Here is a 23,631-nt window from a genome sequence, read left to right as displayed (position 1 = left end):
CTTCTTCATCTGTAATGCTTTCATCTAAAATAATGTCCTCATCGTCATCACTGTCACATAAAAGCATATTTCTTATAATCTCAAGATCCTTCAGATCATTCATGTCGAGTATTTTACTTTTATTCGCCATAACTGAAAAGAAAAGAACAAAAATATCATACATGGTTGCGCATATGTGACGCATACAGTGCTTCTATTTTATCATTAAAAGTAATTATGCACACAAATTATACAAAATTATAAGATTTAGATGCAAAAGAATAAAGATTTTCTATAATAAAAAAGGAAATTAGATATAGCAAAAACTTACTTCAACAGTCGCACGTATTTCTGGAATACAAATAGTAAATCTGCAGACTCGCATTAACCCCTCGAAATCCAGCAGACGACTGAAAGAAGGGCGAACGAAGAGGAGAGAATAGGCAAGAACACGCGGTCATAGCGCCTTCTGGTCTACGAAAAAAATGCGAAATTAAAATCTAGTGTATGTCACACATACTTGCGCCCGTGGAAGGTTAAACAACAAAAATCAGCGTTATATTTTCAAAATTTTCACAGGTCTAGTTTCGATGGTTTTACCAAACCACCATCCTCAGCTGCAAAACTGCAAATGAACGAGATAGGATATAATGATTAGATAAAATAAGAAAGCCTGGACAAGAATAAGCAAGTGGCACCATCCGTTGAGGAAACCAGAACTAAAATGTAATTTCTTTAAAGGCCGAAGGCAAAGTTGGGTTGGAATTAGGATTGTTAACTAGAAAAGAAAGATGTTTTTGAATGTAAAATGCCTCTAATCTAGTTCTCCAATGGAAGATGTTTTTTGAATAATTTTGGCAGCAGAGAAATAGTGATTTTTGGACCAACAATGTTGGGCAACAGAAGATTTCTGTGTTTCCTTTTTTTCTAACATATGCCTCACGTTTCTTGACGCGAAATTTTAAGGCTCTCTTAGTTTGGCCAAGGTAAATTAAACCACACTGGCAAGGAATTCTATAAATATCCCAGGAATTCATATCCGGAATGGGGTCCTTGAGTATGGAACTCGGAATTTTATTGATGGGAGAATAAACGACCCGAAAGTTAAATTTCTGCAAAATATGTGCAACTGTATAGCTAATTGATGGAAAGAAGGGAATGACAACAGAAGTTTTATAATCTCCTAAAACAAGAGTATGCCTTTTAGTGTGTTGAGATGAGAATTTTTTAACTGCTTCGTTAATAATGTTGGATGAAATGCTGCTGTCAGTAGCTATTGCTTTTAAATAATTTAGTTCATCAAGGGATAGTTTGGAGGAGCAAACGTGAAGAGCATGGAAAACATAGGAATAAAATGAAGCTAACTTTTGTTTAATCGGATGACATGATTTAAAGTGTGGTGGAAGGCAAACCGATGAAGGTTTACGGTAAACCGTAATACAGAAGTTGGATGTGTTATGTGTAACCATAATGTCGAGAAATGGAAAAGAATTGCAAGTCTCAAGTTTAAAAGTGAACTGAATAGCAGGAATGCTGCTATAGAAAAAAGGAAACACAGAAGTCTTCTGTTGCTCAACCTTGTTGGTCCGAAAATCACACTTTATTTTATTATAATTTTTCTGCTGCCAAAATTATTCAAAAAACATCTTCCATTGGAGAACTGGATTTTCTAAAGGCATTTCACATTCAAAAATATCTTTTTGTTCTAGTTAACGATCCTAATTCCAATCCAACTTTGCTTTCGGCCTTTAGAGAAATTATGTTTTAGTTCTGGTTTCCTCAACAGATGGCGCCACTTGCTTATTCATGTCCAGGCTTTCTTATCTTATCTAGTCATTATATTCTATCTCGTTCATTTGCGGTTTTGCAGCTGAGGATGGTGGTTCGTTAAAATCATCGAAACTAGTTCTATGAAAATTTTGAAAATATAATGCTGATTTTTGTTGTTTTACTTCTGAATTAGTATTAGTTTGGCATGTTATTGTGTCTTAACCAAACTAATAGTTAATATTTCTATTGTTAGTTTGCCAGAACAACAAAAGAGAATTCTGGAATATAAATTTAACCTCTGGAAACCTCAAAACTTTCCATCTGAATGTAGCTCCTTTTGAAAAAGCTTTCAAATTCCATAAAGTTTCAGATGCACAGAACAAAATGATTAGGTATCTTATTGCTCATAATGTGAAATTTAACAGTTAACCTTTGAACCCTAATCTAAACGAGAGAGAAAAAGCTGAGTTGTGTGAAATTCATTCTAACTCAGGTGTCATTTCAAAGGCCAACAGTGGTGGGTCAGGGAGAAAAATATTTACACTGATCTTGTTGCTAAACTCTTAAACTAAGGCCCATATAATTTGAACCCTAAAGATTCTCCAGACATCTCAAAAATGAAAACTGCAATTAAATCTTCATTAATTCATCTGACTTGCTTGGGAAAAAAAATTACTTATCCTAGCTGTTGAGAATTGTGTCAGATTATATGCTCAAACAAAAATTCAGAAAGGTGGTATATCATTCTGTTCTATTCTATCAAATTTAGGCTCTGTATCCTACCCTTTAGCTAAATATCTAATTTCTAGATTTTTGGCATTATTAGTTCGTAACACTTACACCATAAAAATTTCAATAGAGTTTATAAATAAATTAAGAAATATTTCTCCTAGAAATTTCTTTAAAATGTCTAGAAACCAGGCTTTGAGAATTTCATTACTTATGTATCAAAATTAATGCGTTAATTTCCCTTATTCAGTTCGGTCTGAAATAAATTCATTTTGTTTTTCAAGACAAGTATTACAATCAGACTGAGGGACTAGCCATGGGAGACCCTCTTAGTCCTATGCTTGCTGTTATCTATGTTCATTATTATGAATCCAAATTATTTGAAATTATAAACTTCCATATGTGGCTCTGCTACATTCGCAAAATCTTTACTTTGTTTGATGATAATAAAGATGATTTAAATAAAGTTCTTCCAATAATGAATTCCATTTATCCTACTATTTAGTTTACCTTTGAACTTCACGCATCGAATTTCCTTCCATTCTGCATCATCTTGGTTACATGCAACATATTCAACTTCAGTACTACTGTATACTGTAAACCTGCATATGTTGCCTTCCACCACACTTCACGTAATTTGACTAAATAGAAGTGACCTTCATTGTATTCCTTTGTTTTCTAAGCATTTTTGAGTATAATCTTCCAAATCAGCACTTGATAAAGAACTAAACTACTTAAAAGCAGATGCTATGGATAAAGGCTTTTCACCTAGCATTATTATCCAAGCAGTTAAACAATTCCCATATCAACACATCGAAAAGCACACTCTCATTTTAAGAGATTATAAGAACTCTGTTATCGTGCCTTTTATTCTATCTATTAGCTAGAAAATTGCATATATTTTATAAAAATTCAACTTTCACGCCATTTTCTTTTGTATCATTAAAATTCCCATTCTCATACTTAAAGCTCCCATTATGGATATGAACTCCTAGTATGTATGCAGGATTCCTTGCCAATGTGGTTTGGTTTTCATTTATCAAACTAAGAGAGCCTTAAAATCTCATGCTAATGAACATAAGGGATGTGTTAAGAAGAAAGAAATGTATAAATGCTATGTTGCCCAGCACTTTGGTCAGAAAATGACATTTTCCATTTTTCAGCTGCTAAAATTATTCATAAAATACCTTCTGTTGGCAAATTAGATTTTCTAGCAAAATTTCACATTTGCAGAAATCTTTCAGTTCTAATTAACGATCCCAATTCTATTGATGCCCTCAGCTTTTAGAAATATTATTTCATAATTACTTCTCATTTTTTACCAATAGATGGTGCCAGTAGTTTTAACTTCCTGCTTCTCATTGTTACCACCTGCACACAGGTATCCCTAATCATTTACTCTTCTACAGCTGAAGAAAACAGTTTATTATTTAAACCTTTGAAACTCGTTCTGCAGATTTATGAATATTACACTGATTCTTTTTGCATTAACACCTCCATTAATGAAGAAGTATATTCATTCTGGAACTCTTCAGATGCTTGCCATTACCCATCATGAAATCAAATATCACCAGGATGCATTAAAAGCAATAAAAGAATCTCACGTCAAATATTATTAGCTTTTGTAATTAAATTTTTAGTGAGTAAGAAATTTTATATCTTTCTTAATTTTTTGTAACTTAAGTTTGAAATGTATACAAAAATCCACAGAGATCCGGTGTATTATTTATTTTCACTCAAATACTCATTTGGATATAATATTGTAATATTCTGTAATAAAGAGAATGCTCCTAGTTATGAAGAAAATCAAGGTGTTGAAAAATGCCTCTGTTCATTACTTCACGTTTCTGGCTTTTCTTGTGAGGAATAGAAGAGTTAAAACTGTTCTGAATAGTAAATGTAAAATTTCCTGTTTTGTGTAATGCAACCTATTTTGCATAGTAAGATGCTTTAAGTTTTATCAAGTAAGTTTTTAACACAAAGTGCTCATTGTATGTTTAACAAGGCTATTTCTATTATTATAAAGAAACAGAAAAGATTCTGATATATATATATATAATAAGATAAAGGCAGAAGTGTTTGATTCTAAATAGCATTTTTGTTTAATATTCTTGAATTGATTGAAATGCTTTAGGACCAATTTTGAGCCTGGTGTAAAAATAATGTATGTATTCTTTTATTCCCAAAGAAATATTATTTGTGTACTACATTGCTTTACTGTTTTCGTCTGAAAAATAATTGCTAATGGCATTGAAATCTTATTCCTCTGTGAGACATCATCATGAATTGAGATTCAAGAAAAAGATAGTAAAAGCACTAATTGATTTCTTATTCTTGCTTAAAATGTGTTCTTTTACCAGTGCTAAATCACACTGAAGTCTGAGCTAGAAGTTTCTAACTAACTCTATGAGTTTTTATTTTTTCCCTGATATTTTCCTTTTCTCTAAATATTGATTTCAGGTATTCTTCAAATTCAAGCAACTTTAGATTGTTTTAATTTATGGCTGACTGTGAGAACCAGAGCTTTAGTGTCATCATGGAATTTGTCAATGTATATGCTCATCAGTTTTTCTGATTGTCGAGTAAGATATTCATTTGTTTCCTGTTGATTGTAAAATTTAAGTGGCAGATGCATATGTATCCCTTTCTGTTTAAATGTCCTTAAGTACATTATATTGTTTTGATTAATAGCATTAGATTGTTATGTATTCTCTAAGAAATGCAATCTAAACATGGTCCATGCTTTAATATTTATTTCATATAAATAAAATTTCACTGGAATTTATTTTATGTAGTTTGATGGAGTCTTGGTGAGAAAAAAAGTGCAGTCGCTGAATTTCAGCCTTGTTGAGAAATGGGTAACATTAGACACAGGAATTCATTCAGTGTCTCTACAATATATATTTTATTTAATATATATATATGTGTGTGTGATGTATAAGCTTTTGTCCAGAATAAATAAATTGGTGAAGAATCATAGATGTAGTCGTAGCTCAAATTATCAGACAATAAGTTTAAAAAAACAGAATCCATTTATTATTATTCAGGAGAAATAGTAGTTACAAAAATCATATCTCCGGAGTAAATAAAAAGTACTAATAACTTTTTGTATGGAGTTTACTGCATCATTACATTAAAGAAAAAGACCCCGATATTCTTTTGCGAGCCCTTTTGTAGCCTCTGGAAAGGCGGAGCTTCAAAGAAATGACGTCAGCCATTCCAATTCGCTTTAAATATCTCCAGAACATTCTATAACTGTACGTGTAGAAAAGGCTGGAAAAACAACTTGACTATGGGGCTGTGGATTTAATTCCACGTACTTTCAAATAAGAGACTGTCGCCATTAAAAATAAAAAGAACATGCAGTTAGACTTTTAAGTGTATTTTTGACTATGGAATTTAATTATTACATATATATATATATATGGAGGTAGTTGAATATAAATTTGTATTCTTTATTTCATACTGTTTTGTTAGAAGTTTATTTAAATTAAGCAACATATGGGAACATGGCTGAAATTTATTTTAAGCAGACACTTTTGATGGCCACAATTCAGCAATAATTACCAATAATGCATCAAACACATTATCAATGCCAATATGATGCCTGGACAGGAACCCTGATAGTAGAACTCCAGGTTATGGTGATTCCATGCTCCTGTGCTTTTTGTGTTGCTGTTTCACTGATTCCTGCAACTGTCTCACTTTTTATGTATGAATGCTTGCCACAGGACCCAGAAAATTGTAGTTATCATTCATAACTATGTAGAAGAAATGAGCTTCCTCAGAGTCTTCTGTTTTATAACTGTTACAGCAGGCTGTGTGAATCTTAAATCCCCGATCAGATGTTGTTGAATGTTGTCCAAGAGGGTTTCTGTGTTTCTGTTTGCAACTTGAACCAAGAAGCGCTCATTGTTGTCATGGCAAATGCTGCTTAAAATTTGCTTTTGTGCCAGCACTTTTCCTGCATTATTCTTTAATCTTACGAAGAGAGATTCACCACTCTCGATGATTTTATCAGGTCTTTTTATATTATTGACTGAATGTCTTATTAGAAATTTGTAGACAATTTCATGTGCTTAGCTGAAACTCTATTGAAGTTGCTATAATGCAAAGTACAAAAAATCATATAAAATACTTATGTTTATCTGTTTGATATGTTTGTCTTGTTTTCTTTAAAATTGTTATATAAGATTTTGAAATGTAAAATGAGATGGTATACAAACTTACATTTATGGAAGTCTTTAATTTACTGAGAGGCAGACCTGTTGGTTTGTAGTTTTTGTCATTTTAGGATTAAAGTCTAATACGGATGCTTTTCACCTTATGAACAAGTTATATTTCAAACAACTTTTCATACCATGAATTTGTTCATATATGGATACTAAATTCTCTACACATGTCTCCTAATGGTGTTTGTGAGATTATAGTTTGATAGACTATCAAATAAACAATTAGAAATGCTAAAACAAATAAATAAACACATTTTAAAATTTAAGTACAATACATTATAAATAAGAAATTATAAAGAAATATGCTACTCTGTGTTTACCCTAAACCCTCTGAAAAGCATTCACAGGTCAATGTGCTATGTTGTCAAAATAAGCAGCCCATGACATCAGCTGTCCTGGTATGCATGCATTCAGCAAATAAACTGATTTCTGCTCTCAGATTTAATGGCTACTTTTCTGATTAGTGTTTTTTTTGTCGCATTTGAGAACATGTTCTTTTCATGTAAAGAATGGTAATGGGGTGTGGAGATTGGTGGCTGATGAAAAAGAAAGCATTGCGTTTCATCAGAAATGTGGTGTTTTGCCTAACAGTAGAGAATGTAAAATTTTCCAGAAGTTGTATTTCATAAGCAATGGCCTCTGTGTACCAATGTTACAATTTGTGCAATTTGATGTTTTTAAAGCAAACATGGAAAAACTACAACATGTGCAATGAGAAAACAGTCCAATTGCCTGATTTTTATCAGGAAAAAGAGATTGCTGCATAAGCAGGGAAATGATAGTTTATGCATTGCCAAGTTGTGCACGTTGCCAAATTTTTGGAATTCTCTGATATATTTTTAAGATAAAATTTGAGATGTTTTTACATTTTTAATTCTGTTAATTATTTGCTGTTGTATGTAGTTCGTAGTATTTCATGATTTTTGAAAATGGCTGTTGTCTTTCACAACTTAGTTTGGTGAAAATTAGTCACCAAGAGTTGGCAACTTTTCAGGAGAGGAAGTGGGTAATCAGAAAGTGCCAGGATTACTTTTATATGCACCTTGGGTTGTCATCCTTGAGGCATATTATGTATGGGGGGAGGATGTGGCTAGTAGATCTTTACATGGATGTGGGTAAGTCAATGTCAGACTTGTCCCCTAAATGACTAAAAGTTTAGTCATTTAGACTAAACAAGTAAAAGAAAGACTCAATAAGTAAAGGAAACAAGACCTAAAGACTCAACAAGTAAAGGAAACGTTAATTCTGAAGAGGCCATATGAAAGATGGAAGGAGTTGGTATGTTAGGTGGGGCAGCAACACCAATTTCTAAGTGTCTTTCTGAAGAAAAATAACAAGTGGCTAAACTTGTCTGAACAGGTTTTCTTTTTCTGTTATTGTAATTACGACAACAACACTGTATGCCAATATGCACAGCAAACTTTACTGTAGCAAACCTCTCAGGTTGTGGGTCTTCATTTTCGAAAACAAAGTGAGACCCCAAACTTTTTTGACTCAGAACAAATTTGGACATTGATTGAGGATAGAAAGTTATTTTACTTTTATTAAGGCATAATTGTACTTTTATGTTAAATTTCATTCATTTATGTATTCTTTTTATGCAAAACTGGTGCTTCAAGCCTTCAATTTTGCTCTCCATTCTCTATGGTCTAATGCAAACTTTTCTACTCAAGCTCTCCAGTTTTGTACCTCCCATCAAACATAATTTTTTTCCATCCCATTTGATGTATGTGTCAGTGTGACTGTTGAATAAATTAAAATTCTTGTTGTGTTTTATTTTTGCATTCATGTGTGTAGAATTATATTTTATTTTAATCACAGTACTTGTTTTTCAAATTTAGTTAATTTGCATATGTGTGGGATTTTATAGTATCTGTATGAACTGTAAACTGTAATGATGTAACTATATTTCTAATTTACTGCATTAATTGTCAGAATTTCATACTCTGTTTATCCAAGTTTTTAAATGAACTTTCTGTAATTGTAGCATGCGGCTAAATTATTGAAAAGTAGGGAGATACCAGGTGCTTCAACAGATAAGCATTCAGTGACGTCAAAAATTATCCCTTCTACCAAACACAAGTTAGAAAGCTCTGTTTTAAAGCAAGTTAAAGATCTAGAGGTAAGATTTTTTTAAATATTCTGAATTTCAGAGTTTGCTCTTTGCCTTTTATATATATTTAGAAATACAATAATGGAACATAATATTACTAATTTAATAGACATTTATTCAACTAAAGATCCTGCTTAGGTCTTGCTAGCAAGGTCCTCTCAAATTGGTTAGGAAGCAATTAGAATTGATTCTATGCAAAGTCAGTTAAAATGAGTTGTTATAACCTTGCAGTCCAGGCAGAAATTACATGTAAAGTTTAGATCGCCAAAGGCAGACTACCTGACTACTGATCCTAACTGGTTAGCCATTCGGCTAGACCAGATCCATGAGTCCAAGAGCCAACAATATTTCCCATGCAAAGGTAGCTGTTTTCATTAGATCCTCTTTTACAAGTCCCAAACAGGTGAGATGTCCAGGAGTGAAATGATCAGTATTACATTTCTTACAGACAGGTTAGATCATATTTCTCCAATCAGATTTAAAGTGTTTCAGATGTCCACTTAGTAGCCTTATCAAAGCAATAGCGCCTCCTGGCTGCCTGCCAAAGTACCAATCATGAACCGGAGGAGAAATGCCAGGAAGAGGCAACTGTAGATCTAACTCACGAGCAGATCTCCAAAAAGGTCAGGCTGCCAGTGATCAGTCATTGATGTACCTTCCTTAGCCAGGGCATCAGTCATTTCATTACCACTGTTAACCAATATGTGAAGGGAATCCATTTCAGATACATGTCATGACGAGAAGAGAGTTTTTGCAATAAGACCAAAATAAAGAGTGAAGACTTATAACCAATATGAGGCCAGTTTTGTATATGCTGGATAGAAATGTGACTGTCAGTCAAAATCCAGATATCTTTAGGGTTTCTAGTCTTAAAGCTATTAACCCGTTCGGAATGGCAGCCCGCGGAAGATAGCGCTCCCTCAGGATTGGAGCTGTTACACATGTGCTGTGCTTACAGACTGGGACATTTTCTCCTGCTAAGACCAGTACGCAATTTCGGAAAGTACGCATTACATAATAATCGATAAAATGTACGCTTTACATGGAAACATAATTTCAATCATAATAAAAAATTTAATTAAAGTAATTGATAATTAACAAACTGTTTTTTTTCAATCTTTGATTAGAAACCCGATTATTAAGATGTATAAACTTCTGACTACCATAACAATATAGTTTATTAAGGTATTTTAACAGTTTAGCTTTGTGTCTCAAATTCAACATTTGTATATCACATTCAGTGAGGGCTATTTTAGCCGGGCAGCTGTTGCATAAGGTAGCAAATTAGATGGGTTGCACTCAAGTGAACATGCTCACGTTTAGCCAAATTTGTTGGAAAAGCACAAGAGTAAATCTCCGAACTGCATTCCAAAATGGGTCTTATCAGTGACATATATGTAGATTTGAGATTAGATAAATCTGCCTCCCACTCAGTACTAGACATATACTTAAGAATGCTATTGATCAAAGGGCCTTTTCCTGCCCTTCAGAACCAGGTTTTCCGTGTGTTTTATCACAACAACTCTGGATCAAGCTTGTAGCCCAAATATTTAGGATGTTTAATATATGGTAAAGACTGATCCATCATAACAATATGCAGATAATTATAGAGTTTTTATAGTGGTTGGAAAAAAATTCCACTTTAGTAAAGGTGGAATTGATATTATTTTCAGCCACTTTAGTATCTAGCCCAGAGTTCCATAATATTAGATCATCACAAATAGTCCACTTTAGCATCTCTGGGTAATAACTGCCTCAGTCTCTGCCAAATATAATGAGAATAATAGAGGATTCATCATTGAGCCTTGAGGTAGACCCTGGCTTAGTCTGTAATCTCTAGAATAGGACTCATTAAAGTTGACTAAAAAAGATCTACCCCTAAGAAAATCTTCAAACCATGCAAGTGCCTTCCCATCAAATTGTAAAGTATCAAGTTGCTTTACGATCAGCTTATGCATCCAGACCCGATCAAAAGCTTCTGTCAGGTCTAAAAACATTGCCACCATGTTGTTAGTGGGCTTCAATTATGTAAGCCTCTTGACTCTGTCTAAAGTATAGTATTTGATCAATAGCAGTGTCCCCTCCTAAAACCACATTGTTCTCTCAGCAATAAATTATAAGAATCCAGGTAAAATGTCAGTCTGTGTAAAATCATTTTTTCCATTAGCTTATAAGGAAAGCTAGTCAATGCAATAGGTCTAAAACTATTTGACAATCTGGTGCGGTTATTAGGTTTTATAATTGATACAACAAGAGCGCATTTCCAATCTTTAGGAAATGTACCTAGCTTTCAGGATTTATTAAAAATTTCCAAGAGAGACTCTTTACCTCTAGGGCTAAGTGAAAATGCTCTCTTATGTATGTTACTTCGGCAACCATGAACAATGTGCCTGATCCTATTCTTCAACATTTTTTATCTTCTCTCATAAAAGTTAAGATTACTTATTTTTTGGTAGTGGTGACCCAAAAGGCAGTTACAAACCTCATACTAGAGTTGTTTATTACTGATTTTCTTTACAAGCTTCCATAATTTTGTATTAGAAGTTCAATCATTAGTATTAGTGCACAGATTGCTGCAGCTTGTTTTGTTAAACAGTGCATAGGTTCATTTTATTTCTGCATTAATTTTTGAGAGTTCGATTTAAATCAAAAGGTTACTTGTATCCCTTAGATTATAAATTAGATGTATCCTTTTCTCCAAGGGAGATTTCGTGAGTGGAGAGGCTTGCATGAAAAATGGAGCCAATCTTGAAAATTACCTCTTGAGATAGCTTGTTTTGCAGCCTGAATCACAGTTTCCTTTTTTAACAGCCATCTTGTATCAAGATCTTTATGAGATTACTTTGTAATACATTTTGATCAATAACGTTTCAAAAGAGCTCCCAGTTGCCCTTCTTAAAATTCCATAAATTCTTATTATTATTCATTATCATAAAATTCATATAATTCCTTCATAAAGTTTTGCATTTATTAATTTGCATTTTTGTCTGGAAGTGATTATCTGTAATCTGAGGACATAAAATGGGAATTTGAAATTTTGGAAAACTCCAAAATAAAACTTTATTGTTTAATGTCATTCATTTTAACTTTTTTAAGTGCCTTTTAACAAAGTTTTATGCTGTAATTTTTTTATCATTATGTATCTTTAGATGAGCAGATTCACATATGTTTCTTCAAAAGTATTTAGTGCTCAAAGTTAAAAGACTTTCTGTGATTGTAACATTAGTCATTTGCCGTATGGACAAATTTACATGCGTTGATTCTGTAAATTAAATAACTGAACGCTTGGAATTCTACATGTATATAGGAAGATAAACGCGTCTTTAACAATGCCATACTGCAAATTGTATCCATTATGTGGACATGCTATGTAATTGGAATAAACAGAACTTTTGATGAAGTTGTGACTTATTTTAAACCTGCAGTCTCATAGTTTAAAGCAAACATACTGGCTTTTCAGATGTAAAGAGGTAAGATATTTAAATTTTATACTTTTATAAGACTTTCCAAGGGAAATCATGTTATACATTACAGAAATCACCAGAAAGCCAAAGCTGCATTTTAGTAGCTGCTAGTTGTTATGATTGTAGCATTAAGCCATGTTGCATTTTTTTTATTAGAAAATGCTTCATTAAGGTGTATAGTTGAAGGCAAGTAGCCCATGCTTTCTCTAAAGCATTCTGTCTGCTATTATTTCTGTAGTTGCATTGTTTCTAAAGTAAATACTTATTTCTTTTTAGCCATTGCTTGTTTCTGATCCTGGTGTTTAAAAATCCTTTACGAATTTGTTAATGATTAAATTCTTTTTCACGTTATTTTAATCATGTTTGAAACAGAAGTTTTAACAGTTCGTATTTGTCTTCATATTCATTTTTTAGGCTTTTGTAATAATACTTACTAAAATTTTGTTAGAAAAAAAAACCATCCAAAATCTACAAAAAGTTTTCTTTGCCTTTTAAGTATTTTGTTTTGGTCTACCAAATCTGCTATCTTCCTAAATTCATAAAATATGATTTTATTAATAATGTGCAACATCAAAAGATATTCACACTTTACTAATCATATGCAGATAATACCAACAATTTTAATATTTATTTAATTTACATTATTTTACGAGCAGCAATAACTCAAAACTTATCAGAAATGTTGATGTTCTTTCTCTTTTTGTTTTCTGCAGTGTTGCATTTCTAAAAATTCAAAATTTCTTCATTTGCATCTCCCAAAATTATAGCGTACTTAACTAAAACAAATTAAAAAAATCTATAACTGTTTTTGTTATGTATTATGCTTTGCTTTGAAGTTATAATAGAATATATTTTAGTTACATCAATGTAGAATGTTGCTTCATAGCTTGTACATTTTCCCAGATGTTTGTGTAATATTTGATTTGATAGTCCCATTTTGAATAAAAACAACACATTGTTTAAAACCTCTGATTAATAAAAAGGTAATTTATCCCATAGTTTTTATGCTACAGTTTTAATTATTGAATTGTATGTCTAGCATGATATATGAATTTCTCTAGACACATTCCTTTTCAACCATGTGCAGTAATCTTTATAGGGCGTAACTATTTGCTGTACTGTCAGTTCCTGTATATTTGAAATTTTCAGTGTCCACTCTTTATTGTATGCAATGGGGAAATGGACAGATTTTTATGTATGAGGATGAACTTTTATTTTGAGCAATTTAGTTATGGAAAAAAAAGTTCCTTTTGGTACTTTTTATGTAGCAACTATATGAAATTATGATATTTTTACTGAAGTATATTGTGATCAAAATTTGACTGGGTATTTTTCCATTTTTTGGTTGCACAAATCAAAGTATGTGAATTTGATGATATTTATGTTGAAGTAAGTAGTTGAAATTTTCCGTAAGTCTATTTATTACATATAATTAAATCTACTTAAGTATACTTAAATATATAATTACATCAAGAAAGGATATTATCTGAAAGTTGAGCATATGTGACTTTTTGCTGTGTATTCTCTTATGAGTATCAACCATTAGATTCTGTTACTTCTGAACGTCAGAAATTTCTTGCTGGAAGTGCTCAGCATATTTGTTGCTACCTTGAGACAAGAAAAAAGGAATACCAATCAAAAGTGCAAAAGTTGAAATTTACTTGCCTGTTTGAATCTTAGCTCACTTGCATCTCTTTCCTTAGCAAACTTCTTCATGAAGCCTAACCTTGCATGTCGCAGAGAAAAATGCATTTTTTAGAATTTGTGATTTAGAAGATAAGGATTGAGCTTCTTATGTACAATAATGTTTTTTTTTATCATAATATAATAAAAGATTTTCATGATCTATATGCCTTTTGATACATTACAAAGCTTATAGCACTAATAATTTCTTACTTTTGGCAGTAGCTGAATGGAAATGACAAAATGTGGTATTTCACAGTGGCATAGTATAGAAACTTTCAAGCATTTACTGTTCAGCAAATGAAATTGTTTATCTGTGGTGGTTTTTTTTTTAATTTGTTTTTTGTTTTGTTTTTGTTTTTGTTTTTTCATTCTGAGTCATTGAAACGGGGAATTTTATACCTTTCTTTAGCAAATGAACAACAATGAAGCCTGCAACAAATGAAGTACTATGCCATCAATAGCTAAATCATTCTCACCAGAAAGTTGTAGATGGCATGTTATTTAAGGCTGCTGTATATACTGAGGCATCATTCTATTGAAATGCAATACAATGCAATTGGAAAGGCTTCTGATTTAAGCAGTTTTAGTAAAGGTCAGATTGTGATGGCCTGAAAACTAGCTGGTGTTGTTTGTGTCTGAAAAGTAGAAGAATGATCAAATCAGCAGTAGTCACTGAGGCATTAGCCATTCTCACTTGATGGATAAATACAGAATTTTAAGATTTTCTCTTTTAATGAAAGCAAATAGGCAACTGATAATAGTTCAGCTGGCAGATGAATACAGTGGAGAATGATAGCTGAATGCATTTTGTGTAAGATGTACCCAATTACACATTTCAGCAGATTCTGTTAAATAATAAACTCAAAAACATGTCATATGTCATGTCTCTAAGTTAACGTATCTTCCTAATTCCACTAGCCAAGCAGCGTATACGATTGCGCCAGGCCTATAAACATCAGGATTAAACTGAGCAGCAATAGAAAAGAATTGCCTGGTCATATGAATAACAATTTGTTGTATATCACATTGATCGCCATGCCAGGGTATGCAGTCTTCCAAGTGAACTTTTGAATGATTCATGTACTGTATGATGTAAATGAGCGGTTTATGAGAGGTATGTTTTGGGGAACATTCTGATGAATGCCCTTGCAGCAGGTGGTTGGTTTAGAACATACCATGATAGGTGTGAATTATGTGAGCATTGTTGCTGACTCTCTCCACCTTTTCATGGCTTCTGTCTTCCCCACCATAGGGTAGACTTTTCCTGTGGGACAACATTTTTTATTGCGAGGCCAGATTTGCTACTGTGGTTTAAGAGATATACTATTGTGTTTCACATAACTTACTGAATATTAATCCCATCGAGCATGTCAGGAATGCCATCAAGTGCTAGTTCAGAGCTCATCATCCACCCCCTTATATAATCTGCAGAAGTTATATGGTCTTTGCAGATCTGGTACAGTCATCCTCTGCACACTAAGAATTTGTATAATCCATACCATGATGAGTATCAGCTGTTTTCCTCTCACAAGTGGAGCAGTGTGGTATTAGAGCAGTGAATATATAATGCTTTGATTGATTAATGTACATAATGAGAGGTCTGAGGTTTTTATTATATTGGAATATCTTGAGTAGATAACTTGGATTATCCTACACTCCATCTAGTCATCATTGTTCAATATCTGTCACTCAAGCTATCACCTCTGCAATATAAAATGTGAATCAATTTCTTTTTTATTGTGTTCTTAGTAACATTTTGAAAATTTAATTGATTTTTTATAGCCAGATCCCAATAGTTTATTTGTTTTTTTTGTGTGGGTGTAAATGAATAATCTTCATGAATGTTTCATCTGTGTACTTATTTTTTCATGTTTTTTGGAATGCCTGTTTCTGATGATGAAACAGTCAAGTTCCTCAACATTCTTAATGCATTTTGATCTAGACTGACATCAGAAAAACTGCAAATACCATTTTTAGAAATTTTCTTGAACATTGTCATTCCTCAATACAATAGATAATTGTATTTTATTTGTTACATGGGATTTCATCAAGCAAAACCTCAAAAAAGATGTCTTCTGCTTTTTATGTGATTTGTATTAGCAAGCACACTAATGTCAGTAAGACCAACATGTATTGCAGGTGACTGACCTATAATTAGATCATAAGTAATTAAAATTACACTACCTCTGTGTACATGAATTTTTTTGATGGAAAGTACTGAAACCGTCTCATTGTATGATATTTTTAAAAAAAAGCAAAGTTATTTTAAGAAAATATGTCTCCCGCTCAACAGGTTTTAATAATATTGGCCATTCAAATAAGGTATGAAACTGAATATTGTACAAGGCAGCATTGTGATAGTAATATTAAGCACACATCACTAGCCCTCCAAAAAAACTTGAATAGATATGGACATGAAAGCAGAAACCTGGTTTTTCTCATTGAAGTCTATTATTAAGCATATTTTCATCAAACCTTAAGTATTTGAATCTTCGCTTGGCATAGTGAAGAAGGCTGCTTGTGCTCTGATCAGTTGTTTGTTAAAAAATAAACTGTTCATCCTCTGAAACTGTCCCCCCTTTTTTAAGCTGAAATATTAGCCAAGAAATTTGTTTATTACTGAGTTAAAGATTACAGGACTTTGCATTTATCTGTTCTTTGCAGATGACTTAGCCATCCAGGACTATATGCAGATCATAAATTGCACCGGAGGCCACTGAAGCCCAGCTTTGATATTTCTAAATTCTTTAGATAAATCCTAATTCTAGCTGGGCCTAAATGAATAGACTCTGTCAAATCATTTGAAATTGAACTGAGTATCAACTGAAAATTCTTTTGATCTCATAAAATTTTGCTTCAGTTAGGAGTAAATTTTAAAAATCAATTCTAACTTCTGAATGCATGTCTGTTTTTTTTTTTATTTTTAGGAAATAAACCTTTGTATAGAGGTTAGAATTTGTATGTGGGGCAGGAAAAGCTTATTTTCCAGGAACTATAATAAATTTAAGAGAGTTGGTTTGAGGACAGTTAATTTTGTTTTATTCCTGAAACTGCTTGGTCATGATGTCATATTTTTTTTAATTTGGTATCAGCAATTTGTTTCTTGTGATTTACAATGGAACAAGGAAGGGGAGTGTTGTTTATTTCTAGAAGCTGTAAATGGGCTTCAATTTGTGATAGTATTAACACAGTGAAATATTAAGATAAATGGCTCAAACATGTTTAATACTAGTGACTTCCTATGGTAAAGAGCACCTCCGGACTTTTCAAACTAATGTGATTAAATAAAGGGTCTCTTTTCTAGAACATTGTGTTTGTTCTCAGCTTACAAGTTAACACTTGGATTTGTGAGAATTTCTTTTCTCTTGTCACATTCTGCTTCAGTTAAAATTGTGTCAGGAGGAAATCATGGCCAAATGTATTGGATTCTTCTCTGTTTGTTTTCATGCCCACATTTCTCAAAATTTCCTTTCATACTCTCATACTGTTTTTACTATTTTATTCTCATTTGAGATGCTTTAACTTTTGTGCATTGTTTCACTGGTATGTTAGAAAAAATAAAAATCTTTGTTGCTGTTATCCCTTGAAATAGTACATTAGGCTGTATATTGAAGGCTGAAATTCAGCTAGAGCCTGGCTTCTCTATTTTTTAGTTCTTGTCTGAAATTTTAATTCCAACTAAGTCCCCAGTAAAATAGGCCCTGTTATTTTATTACTCGTATTTAACTAGTCATCATTAATTTAGCCTGTAAAAATTTTATTTATCTCATTATCTTTTATTGAAGTTAAATTTCTGTTATTTCATTTACCGTTTTCTTTGTTTTCATCTTTCCTGACATCCTTCCATAGAGCTAATTTTAGAAATTAAGTCCTGATTATACACTTTGCAACCAAAACAAAACTCATTCACTTAAGAGAGAGAGATGAAAATCTGACATCTAATTTGCTGCAAATTTAGCAAAAGGAACTCACGACGTTAATATGGTTTCTAGCCGTTGTGTCTTATTGCAATGGTTAATGATAATGGGTAACTGAAAATTTATATTAATTTTATTGAAGTGTTTTTAACCACTATATATTCATGTTAAACTACTTTTCTCTCTCTCTCTATATATATAAGGGATGTGTATCTGAAGCTCCAAATTTGCTTTACAAGATTTATTACAGAACGACATCAAGAATTCTGCTGTCTGTCTTGAAAACAGCCTGTGGCTGTCAAATAAAAAGAAAAAGTGAGTTAGATAAGTGGGTAACTTTTATGTATATTTCGTTGCATTACTTCTGGAAGTAAAGATTAAACTATACTTTATTAATTTTATCCTATTAAGACTCCTTTAGTCTTCAACTTGTAAGCACTTTTTATGCTTTTAAGTAATTTTTATTTCATTAAAGTAATTTTTATTTTATTTTATTTAGTAAAATATAATACAGTAATAGATCAGTAGATGAATATTGTGATTGGAAGAATAGTTTAAATAAACCGAGATCTGGGTTTTTGAACTTCAGATTTTAGTCACCCACTGGATGACATTCGACGATTCCTTGCCAACTTGGTAACAGTTTGGAAATTTCTTGAAAACACATTTTCGAGACTGGGATGTATTTGTCAGAACGTTTTAAGTTTTGCCATTGATCTGCTTTGGCTGTGGTATAAATAGGTCGTTACAAGGAGATAGGAATTAGGGTAAATGTATTATTAGTTTTCTACCTTGTGCATTTACCCTAATACCTTAGGGCATCCAGTCAGTTATTAATGAGACTTTAAAGAATTACTATATAAAAGTCCTTTTTATCAGCGTTTGAATTTTTATTATGTTACCTTACATAATCTCACAACAAAATGCTGAGATTTATAAATATATTTTATGTTCCTATAGCACGGATGTTAAATTTCTTATGCACTTACAGTTTTCCTGAAGTATATCCTATGTGTAATGTCTATATGTGAGCCAGTTTCCCTTAGAAAATCCTCCACAAAGGCATCCCTTCCCATAGGTAGATAGCCCTTGTGTGCTTTGCCATAATCATCTAAAACCCTGACTCAGCTATATGATTTGGAAATGAAAATTGTATTTTGCAACCCATATTGTCATTCACCTTTTGTGGATGAGAAATGAGTTTTGCTTGTGTAACTGTGAGGAGAGTGCAGCAAGTTAATATAATTGATAAAATTTATGCAGAAATAATAAAAACATGTATTAGTTACATAGCATAATACTTTGCAAAAAATGTACAGAATGAATTTACTTTTAATCCTATTATAATTTTTCTTTGACCAATATTTTTTAACTGAAAGTTTAGATTAGTTAGCAGTCTCCTATTCTGAATGGTGGTTTCAATATTACAGGAGGAATATATGAAAAAGCTGTGTGAAAAATATTGGTTTACTTGATAATTAGGTTAGCATAAGCCCTTGAATTCGTATTACATTGCTGTTTATTTCTTTAATTCTCTCACCGTATTTTTGTGCAGTTTATTTTCCTTCCAAAAGTGATGAAGAACAAATTGTTTCTCTCATACTTCAGTGTGTTCAACCTCTTCGTCGTCCGTAACGCGTTTAGCGCGTTCAAGTAAAACTTCTGCAGGGTGGCCGTAACGCGCTTCAAGCGTTCTTCTACATTTTAAAACTTTTAAATGTTTAAAATGCTTTCTAAATGTTTACTTGTTTGAGTTTTTTGTTTGTTTGTTTGTTCTAATACTTCGTAGAGGGCAGTGCTAATCAGCCATTCTATTTCTAATTGAATTCCTCCCTCCCAAGTTTTATGAATATTCGCACCATTTTACATAATATCATTATATAATTTACATAATAACATCGAGAAATATTCAATGTCTACTCAGCAGAAAAAGTGAAAAAATGAGGTTGTGAATTGGAAAGAAAAGAAGGATATACATTTGATGAGTACAGTCCATAATAACTCTGTGATTGATGTTGAAACACAGAAAAGAACTGCAAAAAAACCAATCATTGTAAAGATTATGACAACAAAATGGGAGAAGTGGACTGCCTGGATCAGATATTATCAAATTAATCCTGCTGTTAGAAATAACCAAAGATATTATTACTTTTCCATTATGCTTTATTTTCTTATAATTTTACTTAATATTCATTTACGTTCATCCAATACGAAAGTTATATGGAAGTTATATATGTACAAAGAAAACAACATTACATGCTGCGAAAAACAAAGGGCCGCTGGGGATAAATTTTCGCGGACAGGAGAGGACAGCGAAAGAGTTAAGGGGTACTTTGGTATTATAACGGCCACCTTGGTATAAGTCGCCAAACTGTGGTAACCATGTGCATAACATTTACTTAGGTAACCATATCAATAACTAAGTTTGAATAAGCACCATTGCCATTTTCGTTTTGCTATTGCTGTTTTTTGGCTGTATTATAAGTTCTAAAGATAAATTGTATTTTAAAAAATTGTGATATTTTTCATGTTCATCTGAATTCTGAAATATGCGGTTGGGGTATTTTCCTTCAAATGGAGAAATTCTGTGAAATATTTTGCCATAAACGTGGGAATGTTCGGACTCGTATTTGACGTATTTTGGCAAACAACCTTTTTGGAAATGCAATGTGCAGAAGCTATTCGAAGTGGTGATTGGTTCGTGAATAGTCATCTGCCATTTACTACAGTAGTCAAATTTATATACTGCTGGAGTAAAAAAATGAGTGTTAAATTTTGCTTGAAAGAGCTGGAAATAGCCAGTAAGAGTGTTGCAGCCTGAAATAATTATTTTCAGGAGATACCATTTGCAAGTATTTTTATAATTTTTTTTCTGGACTAAATATTAAGCTAAAATTAAAATATGTACCTAGTAACATGTATGATAAGAAATAAATAACTCTTTCGATATGAAATTACCATTCTTTTTCTTCTTCAAAAAATCACCAAATTGCGCCAGGGTGGTTGTGATAATGCCAAATTACCATGCTGTATTACCACTTCACTGCCAAATGAAACAACTCACGTCGATCCTCACAGGTAGAAACTATGATTGATAGAGAAGAGGAAGAATTAAATTGAACTTTTCTAGTTCTCTCCTACTTATATTTTCTTTTTTCTTTTCCATTTTTCTCCTTTTCTTTTAGATTTCAGTTCTCCTTTTCTTTTAGGTTTCAGTTTTTTAATATTTCATTGTGTCTTTTAATATTGAATCATTTTGAACAGAAGTCAGATGTATGCCTTTGTTGCTTGCTTTGTTTCTATATCTTTTCACCTTACATTTCTGATTTTAAAGAGATTTCTTCAGAGAAAACAGTGCATATTAGATTGTCTTACTAGGCTAAATATTCCTATTATTGGAATAGAAAAGGAATTAAATTTGAAGTAGGAAAAATTTAATAGAGGAAGCTAAAATTAGTAATGTTTATGATATACTATGATGACATCAGCGAGTAGGTCACCTCAACTATCAAAGATTGATAAAATGAAGAACTCATCAGTGATTTGATTAGAAAATTAAGATTTTCTCCGAAAACAATTGTGAATCATGCACAATAGGAAAAATACCATGAACTTCTTATAAAAGTGTTAAATTTAAGCAATCAAGGTAGTTTAGAATTCTGGTATTTAGATTTAGTTGTACCAATTGAGAAGTCAATAGACTGAAGCTGTTATTTTCTAACAATGGTAGATGATTACAATAGCTTCATGTTTGTATTTACAATTTAGAAAAAGAGTGAAATTAAAGAATCTTTAATAAAGCTTATTACTCAAGAAGAAAAACAATTAAAAAGAATTAAAAAGAAAGAAATTAAAAAGAATTTGTGATGATAATGGCAATGAATTGTTAGCTAAAAGTATGAAAGAATTTTTGGAAAAAATGTGAATTTATCATCAACTTACAACATGACATGCTCCAGAGAGTAATGGAAAAGCTGAATGTTTTAATAATTTTATAATCGAAATTGCTAGAACTGTGTTCATTGATATAGAAATACTGATGCAGTTTTGGAGTGAATGTGTTAAGTGTAGCTGTACATGTGAACAATGGGAGGTGTATGCAAGACTAACATTATTTACGGTAAAGATCTGGATTTGAAGTATATGTTCATAAGACAAGAAAAACGTAGAAAGTTGGATTTAAAAGCTCAAACAGCAATTATGGTAGATTATAACATGAGGAGAAAAGCATACAAAATTTATATTTCTGAACTGAATAAAATTCAGGGAATGGGAGACATAAAATTTAATAAACAGAAATTCAAGTCAGCTGTACTGAAAAGAAAAGATTTAAAATTCAATAAAAAATCAAATAGAAGAATTTATCCAGAAACAAAGTAATGACAATGAAAACACTTCAGGAATAACTGACAAAGATCATAGAAAAGATGATATAACAGTTCAAGACTCTGAGGAAATTTTACTGTCAAACCCATATCATGAACAAATTTACTAGAAATGCCAATGAAATGTAACTGAAGGACCTGGAAATGATAATCATTAATATCCTGTGCAGAAGAGACAACTGTGTGTGTGATTTGCTGATAAGAAAGTTGTTAAAAGCCATTGGAAATTGACTGAAAAGGAGGAAAAGTGTAATTGAGAAACAATTAATAAAACAAGGTCAGATTTAACCAAAGAAAAGGAATTGACTATGAAGATAGTTTAGCCCAGTAATGAGACTTGCAACCTTTAGATCACTGTTTTTGATTGCAGTTACAAAAACTACAGAATAAGATTTTTTGATGTAGAAACTGCATGTTTAAATGGACACTTAGATAAGCTAATTTACATGTAACAACTATCTAGATTTATCCCAGCAAAGTACATCTTGTGAACAAAAGTATAAATGTATAACTACATCTGAGAAGATGCTGGTATGAAGTATGTAAAGTTCTTAAGAAACAGAATTTAACAAGATTAAAATCAGAATCATGCATTTATATATATAAAGATAAGCTCAACTATCTTGTCTTAGCAGTATATGTGGATGACTTAATTCTTATTGAAAATTCAAATTCTAAAATAGATAACTTCATCTCTCAATGTTTTAAGTCATCTGCCTTACAGATCACTAAAACAGGCAAATATATTCAGGACTTGACATCAGACAAGAATCTGGAAAATTTATTGTCCGTCCAGAAAACTGTCTGATTAAAATGTTAAAAAACTTTAAAATGAAAAACTGTAAACCTGTCACAATTCCAGAAATATTAAGTAAAAATCTTGATGTGGCATCTTCTCCACCAGTATGAAAATCAAAATATCAAGAAGCATTAGATTCATTGATGCTCTTAGCAACAGGCACAGGGCCAGACATATCTTTTGCTATTAGAAATTTGTCAAGATATAAAAAAAGATCCCGGAGAAAAGCATAGTAAAGCAGTGAAGAGACTATTTAAATGCATTAAAGGAACACATAATGTATGTTTAATATATATTTCAGACAATGATAAATTAAATGCTACTTCAAGGTGTACCACTAAAGATGGAAAATCATTTGGAGGTTATTGGAAATGTAACAAAAAATAGTTTCTCTGCCTGGCAATGGAAGCTGAACTTTTGGCATTCTATAAATGTGCATGTGAAAATAAATAGTGCATCTGTTTACTTGAAGAATTGGGAGAAGATGATCTAATTAACACATCAACAGAAAATAAAACTAACTGTCAAGCATTAATAGGTTAATAAAAAACCGAAAA

General features: G+C 32.0%; 1 protein-coding gene across 5 annotated transcripts in view; it reads left to right on the top strand.

Annotated features, from left to right (window-relative positions):
• The window catches only part of LOC118193196 (uncharacterized), a 59,739-nt gene that overhangs the window by 19,160 nt on the left and 16,948 nt on the right, over nt 1-23,631 (top strand). For 4 of the 5 annotated variants that reach the window (XR_004758891.2, XM_085809481.1, XM_035364245.2 and 1 more), the window contains exons 5-7: nt 4,939-5,060; nt 8,698-8,832; nt 18,094-18,205. Coding sequence is in view for 4 of the 5 variants with exons in the window: in XM_085809481.1 (XP_085665607.1) it covers nt 4,939-5,060; nt 8,698-8,832; nt 18,094-18,205 (369 nt within the window). In the remaining variant the exon portion in view is untranslated. The remainder of the gene's footprint in view (nt 1-4,938; nt 5,061-8,697; nt 8,833-18,093; nt 18,206-23,631) is intronic. The other variant, XM_035364246.2, reaches the window with a different exon arrangement.

The sequence above is a fragment of the Stegodyphus dumicola genome, chromosome X2 (genome assembly GCF_044657685.1).
Source record: "Stegodyphus dumicola isolate Sdum_Otavi_A_Nest chromosome X2, ASM4465768v1".
Taxonomy (NCBI): Eukaryota; Metazoa; Arthropoda; class Arachnida; order Araneae; family Eresidae; genus Stegodyphus; species Stegodyphus dumicola.
The sequence above is the reverse complement of the archived record's forward strand: the minus strand, read 5'-3'. Positions and strand labels throughout refer to the sequence as shown.